The sequence below is a fragment of the Cervus elaphus genome, chromosome X (assembly GCF_910594005.1).
Source record: "Cervus elaphus chromosome X, mCerEla1.1, whole genome shotgun sequence".
In the NCBI taxonomy this organism is placed as follows: Eukaryota; Metazoa; Chordata; class Mammalia; order Artiodactyla; family Cervidae; genus Cervus; species Cervus elaphus.
The window spans coordinates 106,817,778-106,827,400 of record NC_057848.1 but is presented as its reverse complement, the minus strand read 5'-3'; the positions used below and the strand labels follow the sequence as shown (position 1 = coordinate 106,827,400).

Below are 9,623 nucleotides of genomic sequence, written 5' to 3'. Positions count from 1 at the left end.
AGTATCTCCATCTGGGGGTAGAGTGGAGGAAGGCATTGCCTGGTGTACTTCATTGGGGCAGAGGGTAGGCTGAACAGTAGTTATGTGATCCCAGATTTAATCTGTCACCTGCTGGGGCACTGGTAGGGAAGGCTGCCCCTCCACCTGCGGCCTCAGGTAGTTGGTCATAGAGAATGAGCATTGTCAGATCTTGGAACACCCAGTGTCTCTATTTAACCTAAAACATCTTTCCACCAGATTTTAAGTCCAAATCTTCAGACTGCTCATTTCTCCAATGCCCCCATCCCTGCCCACCCTGTTATTTTACAACCTATTTTCTCTCTTCAAATCTCCAACACTGCTTCTTCCATCCTCACTCTTATCTGGTGGCCTATTCTCAAGGTTTCACTGGGAAAATTGCATAAGAGTCAATCCAAATCTACGAGTCCAAAATTGAACTCCCCCATCTTCCCCTTTAAACCCTCTCCGCTGGCAGTATTTCCCATCCAATGGTAATGACAATTCTCTCTTCCCAGTTTTTTGTGCCATGGACTTGAGAGTGATCTTTCACTCTGCTCTTCCATGTACCTCTCATTTTTATCCTGTCAGGAAATCTAATGAGCTGTTTTTTCAAAATATATTCAGAATCTGACCACTTGTCACCATCTCCCCTGCCACCATCCTGTTCCAACCCACCATCAGTTTTCCTCCTAGGTTACTGGACTTTTTTCCTTGCTTCACCCTCTCCCCTGCTCCACCAAATCCCCCACTGATAATCAATCCAACAACCAGAATAATGCTATTAAAATGTATGATCAGGTCATATAATGCCTCTGCTCAAAACCAACAGCTTTCATTTCATTCAGGGTAAATTAAGAGTCTGTTATGTCTTCCAAGGTGACGCTAGTGGTAAAGAATCTGCCTGCCAATGTAGGAGATGCAAGGGACGCATGTTCGATTCCTGGGTTGGGAAGATTCCCTGGAGAAGGAAATGGCAACCCACTGCCTGGCAGGCTACAGTCCAATGGGTCACAAAAAGTGTTGGACAAACTTATATTCGATAATGTGAGATACTTTCCTCTACCCCATGGCACCCTAGCTCCAGCAATTATAGCTTTCATCTTCTCCACACCCTTGTTATCCCTCAGCAGCAGTTAGGATCAGCGATGCCTTCAGGTCCACCTATGGCATGTCTGCATCAACTGTCTTAGAAGGAAGCTGAAATTCAGCTCAGTGATTCCCTTCCAGAAAAAAGTGGACTTCCATCTCCAGTTTTGTTACTCCACACCAAAGGTCTTTCTTGATATGGTTCCTGAAGTCCACCACCTCTCCCACTTTATGCCCTTCCTGGCACATTCCGCTTTCTCTTATTTTAATATCCAGCTACTTTGAGTCCATCTGAAACAACAGGTATGGGCACAAACCCAGTGTTTATTCTTATAACCTCTGCCTGGGCTGGTGCCTTTGCCTGGCAGTGGAAAAGGCTCTGGGTGGCAGTTTTATTTCCTGCTCTTTGGCAGTATGGAAGCAGTTGGCTTTTCCAATCTTGTGAGGACTCAGTTCCTGGTCTCTGAAAGTCGCTCAGTCATGTCCAACTCTTTGTGATCCCATAGACTATACAGTCCATGGAATTCTCCAGGCCAGAATACTGGAGTAGGTAGTCTTTTCCTTCTCCAGGCGATCTTCCCAACCCAGAGATTGAACCCAAGTCTCTCACATTGCAAGTATCTAAAGCTGTGAGTACTTGAATAGTGAGAATTTCCCTCATTTAGGAAAAAAACAGTCCTAACAAACAAAAATCAAAACATGCCCATACTATATAGATCTTTTTTCTTTACTGTTAAAAATTTTTTTTTTGTTACTGTACATTTTAATAGATTTGAAAGAATTAGAGGTGATGAATCTGCCCAAAATATTAGAGAAAGCAAATTACCTAAGTGCTTCCTCAGGTAAAAGGTTAGCTGTGGTTCTTGGAATTCTACCCATATGCACTTATGCATTGATTTGGCCATCATCTTGAGCCTATCCCTCCATTTTTCCTGTTGTCTACTGACGTCCTGGTCAGGCCTCCACATTCACTAGCATTTAGCATCTATGTGGATGACCCATCATATATTCAGACCCCTGGGTTACATACAGACTGTTACCCTTGCAGAATCATGTCCTCTAACTTTAGCTGATCCCTGAAAACTTCCATCCATCACCTTGTTAGCTTTCTTCTCCGTCTCGTCTGAGTTGCTGTGCAGGACTTCTCAAGACCAGACTATTGCTCTCACAATGCCTCTTGCTCTCGGTTGCTCTCTCATGCTTCATAGAGAAAACAGAAAGCATCTGGTGGGATCACACCAATTTCCTGTTTATGCTGCCTGTCTTCATTCCATGTCCCTGGAGATACACGTATCTTACCTTCCAGGACCCTTTTTTGTATAAGGCCAATTCCCCAGTACACTTAAGTATCTTTATAACTAACATCATAATTTTTAAAGTCCTTGAGTTTCCTCAAAAAGTTTAGATTATAATTATCACATGATCCAGCAATCCCACTGTTGGAAATAAATCCAAAAGAATTGAAAGCAGAGTCTGGAAGTGATATTTGCACACCCATGCTCATAGCGACACTGTTCACAATAGACATAAGGAGGCAACCCATATGTTCACTGACAGAAAAATGGATAGAGAAAATGTGTTGTATACATAAAGTGGAACATTATTCAGCCTTAAAAAGGAGGGAAATACTGTCACATTGGCAACAACATGGATGAACTTTGAGGACATTATACGAAGTGAAATAAGCCAGTCACCAAAAGAAATGCTATATGAATCCACTTATATGAGGTATCTAAAGTAGTCAAAGACATAGAAAAAAAGGAAGTATGGTGGTGACCGGGGGCTAGGGGTCAAGGATAATGGGGAATTGTTGTTTAATGGGTATAGAGTCTCAGTTTTGCAATACAAAAATGTTCTGGAGATCTGTTGGATGCCAATGAAGATTTTCATGTTCTGTTTTTGTTTGTTTTTGTTTGACCACAAGTTTAGAAATTCATTGGACCTCATGTCTGTTTCTAGCTGAAACTCTCTGAAAGAACCTTGTACGCTCATTGTCAAGTCTTCTTTAACTCCCACTCCTTTCTCAACCCACTGCCCTCTGACTTCTGTCCTCACCACTCCACTGAAACTGCTCTTGCTAAGGTTTTCAAGGACCTTTCAAAATTTCTGGGCTAAGGGTACTCAACCCAGGGTAGTGGACACTGTTCACCACTTCCTCCTGAGAGTTCTCTTACCGTTGGCTTCTGTGAGACTCTCCCTCAGTTCTTTCCTGTGTCTCACTGATAACTGTCTCTCTTTTTTTGCTGTCCTTTCTTCTTCCTAAATAGTTCTGTTGTTGGCCTCCTGCTCTTGCATCTTTACAGTTCTTCATAGTTTCCCTGGGACAACTCAATTAAATCTGAAGTCAGATTTATATCTCTGAGCAGATCTCCCTCTGACTAGTCAACTCTACCCTAATGTTCTATAGGTTCTTCATTGAACTCATCATCCCTCCTCCTGTGTTTTCTAACTCAATGACATTTATCCCCCAATTGTATTCTGAAACCTGTGAGTCATGCTGGAATCCTAATTCTTCTTTATCATCCATATCCAATTAGTCAAAAATATTCTGTTTCCCTTATTAATTCTCAACTTCCATCTCAGCTGTCAGTGCCTCAGCTTAGGTTTTTAACCACCCAATGCCTTCTAGTTAGTCTGCCTCCAGTTTTGCCTTCCTCAAATTTACCTTCCATATGGTACTTCAGTGACCTTCTTATGATGTAAGTTTGATCATGAGGCTGGTCTAGTTAAAGGCCTTCAGTAGCTTACCATTGTTTTAGGGTAGAGTCTCAACTCTCTAACATTCGGCATACAAAGCCCCTCTGCTCTCCCCAAATCATGGTGGATGACAGGCCCATGATCTAAGGCGCCTAATTCTTGGGAGAGTTAGAGCCCCAGGGGAAGAAAACGAAATCTTCGCTGTGAATTTAGCATCTTACCAGCATAATTCTTCCTTGACCTACTACCTACTCCATTTCCTAGTATCATGCTTGTTTGTAACTTAGTTGCTGATTGGGGTATTGCGAAGAATGTCTGTCCCCAACGAAAAGGCAAGCAAGCACAAATGGAGAATGTAAATTTGAATAACAGCAAGACAGTGCAGCGGGGATACGAAATTTACATTTGAACCACCTCCTAGCGCTCCAGCAGCCGTCTAAGCCACACCTTTGTTCCTGAGCTGGGCGAGGGAGGAGGGGCCTGGGAGTCTCGCCTCCAGGCGAGGGAGGGTGTGGCGCAGGCGCAGGCGCAGGCGCAGCCGCATGGAAGTCGCTCTTGCCCGCCTTCCGTTTTCAACCAACTGAAAACCGAGGAAGGAGTACGCAAAAGTCATTTTCGGAGAAGTGGGACCACGCTTTGTGGGCTGCAACATGGAGGCGACCGGTGGAACTGAGGAGTTGGTGAGACGTTGCTCTGTGGTCGGGTGAGTGGGGAAGCCGAGCTGGGTCGAACCTCGAACGTTCCTTCCCCATCTCTTTTTCCTTTCCTAGGTTTCCGGGGAACTGGTGTCAGTGGCACATGCTCTTTCTCTCCCAGCCGAGTCTTATGGCAACGATGTGAGTATGACTCAGTCCGTAGGGCTCGCCACCAAATTGTAACCCTCTACCCAATTATCTTCTGTAGATTCTTCCTGTGTCTGCCAGAAACTACGCCTTTCAATTAATTCTAATCTTTTCGGTCCCCAAACGCAGGCCTAATGCGAATGGGGGTAGTTCCCAAACTGTACTGCACTTTAGACTTACTTGGGAATCTTTTAAATATCCCAGTGTTCAGGTTGCAATCCATGCTAATTAAATCACATTATCTCGGGGGAGAGAGTCAGGAATCAGTTTTTTAAAGGTCCCAGGATGGTTCCATTGTGCAGTAAAGTTCACTGGTGTCTGGTTTAGATCCTAAGGAGAAAACCCATGATGTATTTTGAGTTATAAGACACACGGACATGGAAATAGTGATAATGCTCTAATAATAATGGGATGTATGCTGGTAGATTGGCGGATCAGGGTATAAGATCCGAAGGAGTTTAGCCAAAGAAGAAACCCTAAGGACCCAGACAGTAGAGGAAAACCGCTGAGGAAGTGGGTATGGAACTGGATCTCCAAAATGTAGATGGACAAAGGACATGGATTGGCAGTCAGGAAAAGGGCATGGTCTAAGGCATGGAGGTAAAAATGCAAAATTTTTTTCTGGAGTCAATGAAGTAAATTCGTCTATTTGGTGTAAGAGATTCCCATGAAACAGGTGCTTTGTAAGGCTTTTTATAGTCTAGCCTGCTTCATAATACTGATTCATTTCTAAGTATTGTAGGATAGGGAATTGGCTATCTGATAAACACAAATGATGGGTTATGACATGCTACCGTCTTAAATGTGAAGAGTAACCTCCCTTCTATTATCTTACTTTGTCCTTAGTGGTGTATGTGGTATTTCACTTTTAAAATGATTTAACTCAGTCCTGAGATGATTTATCTGCTGCTTTATGTAGTCTTCTATACTTTCACTAACTGCTGGGGAGACAGCCAGTGGCTCATTTTGTTTATTAGGCTGTGTAGGTTTTCTTTTGGTTGTCATAAGGACAAGAGGATTATTATATTTTCCAGACTCACTAGTCCAGTTTTTAACCTTTGATAGTAACACCAAGCTTGGTAGCCCTCTTGAACATTAACTAGACATTCGCAGACTTTTTAAATTTGTTCTTTAGTAGCAAAATTAGGTGATTTCTGACCTGGCATTCTTCACTCCTTTGCAGCCTGATATCGAGATGGCTTGGGCCATGAGAGCAATGCAGCATGCTGAAATCTACTACAAAGTGAGTTGTCTATGTTCTTTATGAAGCAGAATTAAATATGTAATTTCAGTGTATAGTGCTCTGCTCAGCACCATTCTCATTAAGTTAAATACTTATGTTTTGGAGATAATTTTTATTACTCTAAAATCTTATCTACAGAGAACAGGGGTACGGAAGTGAATTTTGCTTTGACAGTGAGGAGTCGTGCTTCTTTGCCCAGTGTTCTGTTGCTAACCAGCAAAAGGATGTCTGACCCATGCTGCAGCTGCTGCTGCTTAATCACTTCAGTCGTGTCCGACTCTGTGTGACCCCATATAGCCCACCACATAGCCCACCAGGTTCCTCTGTCCATGGAATTCTCCAGGCAAGAGTACTGGAGTGGGTTGCCATGCTCTCCTCCAGGGGATCTTTCCAGCCCAGGGATCAAACCATGGTCTTCTGCATTGCAGGCAACTTCTTTACCACTGAGCCACCAGGGAAGCCTTTCTGGCCCCTGAAAAGAAAGTGAAAGTGAAGTCGCTCAGTCATGTCCGACTCTTTGCGACCCCGTGGACTGTAGCCTACCAAGCTCCTCCGTCCATGGGATTCTCCAGGCAAGAATACTGGAGTGGGTTACCATTTCCTTCTCCAGGGGATCTTCCCAACCCAGGGATCAAACCCAGGTCTCCCACATTGGAGGCAGACGCTTTAACCTCTGAGCCACCAGGGAAGCCCCTGCTGCTGCTGCTGCTGCTGCTAAGTCGCTTCAGTCGTGTCCGACTCTGTGCGACCCCATAGACGGCAGCCCACCAGGCTCCCCCGTCCCTGGGATTCTCCAGGCAAGAATACTGGAGTGGATTGCCATTTCCTTCTCCAGGGAAGCCCCTAGTAGGCACTAAATAAATGTTTCTTGACTGAATAAACAACCCACAGAGGGTAATAGCCAGGCATTACTAGGACCAAAGGAGTTTAAATTGGTGGAAGGGACTGTAGTATATTATGGCTCTTTAGAATTATGTCATGATTTCATCTGAAACCTAAGCTGTCTATATATTCTAATGAACTCTCCTGCCCTGAGAACCATGAGGATTTTCTGGGGAAGAGGGGACAGAAGTATAACGAATTAGAGACTAGCATCTGTGTGTTTTCTTACTCTCTGGCAGCTGATTTCATCAGTTGACCCACAGTTCCTGAAACTCACCAAAGTGGATGACCAAATCTATTCTGAGTTTCGGGAAAATTTTAAGAATCTCAGGATAGATATACTGGATCCAGAAGAACTCAAATCAGAATCAGCTAAAGAGGTAAGAATCCTCTCTTTTAAATATTGCCTAGCATCTGACCAACAATTATTGAACATGAATACATTTTTATACCTTTAGACTTGAGGGTGGGTTGTTTTAAGGCAAATATGTAAAGAAGCAGGACTTTTATGTAGTTTAATAAACTAATATGTTATTAAATGAATGTTTTTCTGGCTTATGGATTTTTCATGTTCACTGAATATGGTTTTTTCCTCCACTTTGGTTTGGACTTTTCATCACTACACACCTAGCTCTTTCAGGGGAGAAGGAATAAATTTTTTTATGTGAGTAGTTTAACCAGAAGGCTTAGATAGAAGGTTGGCAAATAGAGTACAGAGAGGTATTTGAGTCCTCTGGATTTAAGATCATATCACAAGCTGTGGATAATTGGAAAACTTGTGTTTTGCATTGCTTATTTGATTATCTTCTACTTCTACAGAGCACTAAAATGCTTATACTTAGGAAATGGTTCTCCTTGAGAGTAGACTCTTGGCTTATGAAGAATGAAAACTTTTAACTCTAAGCAGGCTGTTACTGATCTTTGGAAAATTGCCTTTGTTGAATGGACTTCTTTCTTAAAATTTAACTTTGTGACTTTGGGCCTAATTCATGCCTTCTTTGTCTTATTTGTGCTTCAGTGGGAATGAGTAACCATTTTGGGCTGAACTAGCCAATAACTTAAAACAGAGAATATACTTAAGAAGTTAAAATTTAATTCTCATCTCTAGACAAGGATTTAAGTATTTTATCAGATTAAAATATTGTTCATGTTGGAAAATACCAGCTTAAAGATGCCAAAGATAGCACAGAAACTCACAGCTAGTGAAACTAGCAATCAGCTCAATTCTAATCTCTTTCACTGTGGTTATTTTCCTTACTGGGGAAACAGAAGCCCCTCTCCTGGCCTGACTTCACCAGCATTTTTAGCTAAGATATCTTTTTTGCCTTTATAGAAGTGGAGGCCATTCTGCTTGAAGTTCGATGGGATTGTGGAAGACTTCAACTATGGTACTTTGCTGCGACTGAACTGTTCACAGGGCTACACTGAAGAAAACACCATCTTTGGTGAGTTTCTTGCCTCTGGGATTGTTTCTGAATAAGGAGAGTGAGGGGTCTGGTTTTACTGATGAATCAATGACATGGATAGTTTGGGAATCATTTTGTTATAACTTTAAAGATCATATTACTGTATCTTGAGTAACTGGAGATAGATTAAGTATTTTCAGCTTCATTTAGTATAGGATTAGAATTCCACATCTCTGAATCTTATGACTATACTTGAATGCTTTGTATGTTAGTTCAACTTGTCAGTTTCCACTAGGTTTAGAGAATTAACTAAAGAATTAACTAGGACAATAATCAATTCTACTCACCTTTCAGCACCCAGGATACAATTTTTTGCCATTGAAATTGCTCGGAATCGAGAAGGTTATAACAAAGCAGTTTATACTGGTATTAAGGACAAAGAAGAGAAAGAAGCCAGCAATGGAGGAGACAAAGGAGCCAACAGCAGAGAAGAAGAAAAAGGAGCCAACAGAGAAGGAGAAAAAGAGAAAGAAGCCTACAAAGAAATCAACAAAAGTAGTGAAACAACTATGTGAGGTAGTCAGGGAACAGCACTCTAGAAGGTATGATTCAAGTGAGTCTGCAAGTACCATGTTGCTACTTGCACAGGTCCCTATGGTCAAATGTATTAATATCTCCTTTTTCAGTGGAAGGATATGCAGAAGGACACCTTTCTGGCCTAATTATCAGAAACTGCAGTGGTTGTTCTCTTGTGTGAACTGACTTGAAGACTATTAGTGGGGTCTTAGTTGATGGTTTGTTGGTTCTCACCACCAGTCAAGTAAGAAATTTTGTAAATAAATTTCTTTTGGTTCTTATGACTATATATCTGTGACTGACTTTTAAAAGGTATTGAAAATTGTTTGACGCGATTTTTTTAGTGCATAATCTTTGTCACATCTTACATATAATGATATACGCTTATTTCTCAGGGCTTCTCACTACTTCCTGTAGTGAAATTCATTCAAACCTGTAAAGTTGCACGTGGTTTTGGATTAGAAATTCTTACATAAAATTGGCTTGCTGTTTTAGTGACTGTAGCTTTCTGATTTTATTTGCTATGTCTCTCAAAAGATTTGATAAATACTCTACAGGGATAATAGCAGCAGCCTGAATCTGTCAGACAAGTGAACACAGTGCAGTTCACATTTGAGGAGCAAGAGACTAGACCGGCTTTAGTACCTGCTTTTCTTTTGTAACCAGGTTGTTACCTGAAATACAGCAGAAATTAATAATGAAATACAAAGCTTAGTAGATTGGCTTTCCTTTTATAACACTATGGACAATAGCACATGTACATTAAATACAAAATGAACATATTTCTAAATGGTATTTTGTCAGACTCCAAAAATAGACCATGTGGTTTTGTATGGATGGGGGGAAGTTCCTTCTCATCTAATGACTTTTAAGAGTGCATGTTTTCAGTTA

General features: G+C 41.7%; 1 protein-coding gene across 2 annotated transcripts; it reads left to right on the top strand.

The window, feature by feature from the left end:
- Positions 1-4,302: 4,302 nt before the first annotated feature.
- On the top strand, positions 4,303-9,016 carry PBDC1 (polysaccharide biosynthesis domain containing 1). 2 transcript variants are annotated; one of them, XM_043897534.1, is made up of 6 exons: positions 4,303-4,463; positions 4,554-4,619; positions 5,809-5,868; positions 6,990-7,130; positions 8,084-8,195; positions 8,511-9,016. In XM_043897534.1, the coding sequence occupies exons 1-6, from the start codon at positions 4,434-4,436 to the stop codon at positions 8,729-8,731; spliced, it is 630 nt and encodes a 209-aa protein (XP_043753469.1). In that variant the 5' UTR covers positions 4,303-4,433; the 3' UTR covers positions 8,732-9,016. The 2 variants fall into 2 exon arrangements, with proteins under 2 accessions (XP_043753469.1, XP_043753470.1); XM_043897535.1 differs by lacking the exon at positions 4,554-4,619 and having other exon boundaries at positions 4,314-4,486.
- Positions 9,017-9,623: the final 607 nt, after the last annotated feature.

Bases quoted from the DNA above. Each gene is read 5' to 3' on its own strand.
- PBDC1 (XM_043897534.1), top strand. From the start codon at position 4,434: ATGGAGGCGACCGGTGGAACTGAGGAGTTG. The intron at 4,464-4,553 runs GTGAGACGTTGC...TTCCTTTCCTAG, and splicing joins CCGGTGGAACTGAGGAGTTG to GTTTCCGGGGAACTGGTGTC. The intron at 7,131-8,083 runs GTAAGAATCCTC...TTGCCTTTATAG, and splicing joins AATCAGAATCAGCTAAAGAG to AAGTGGAGGCCATTCTGCTT.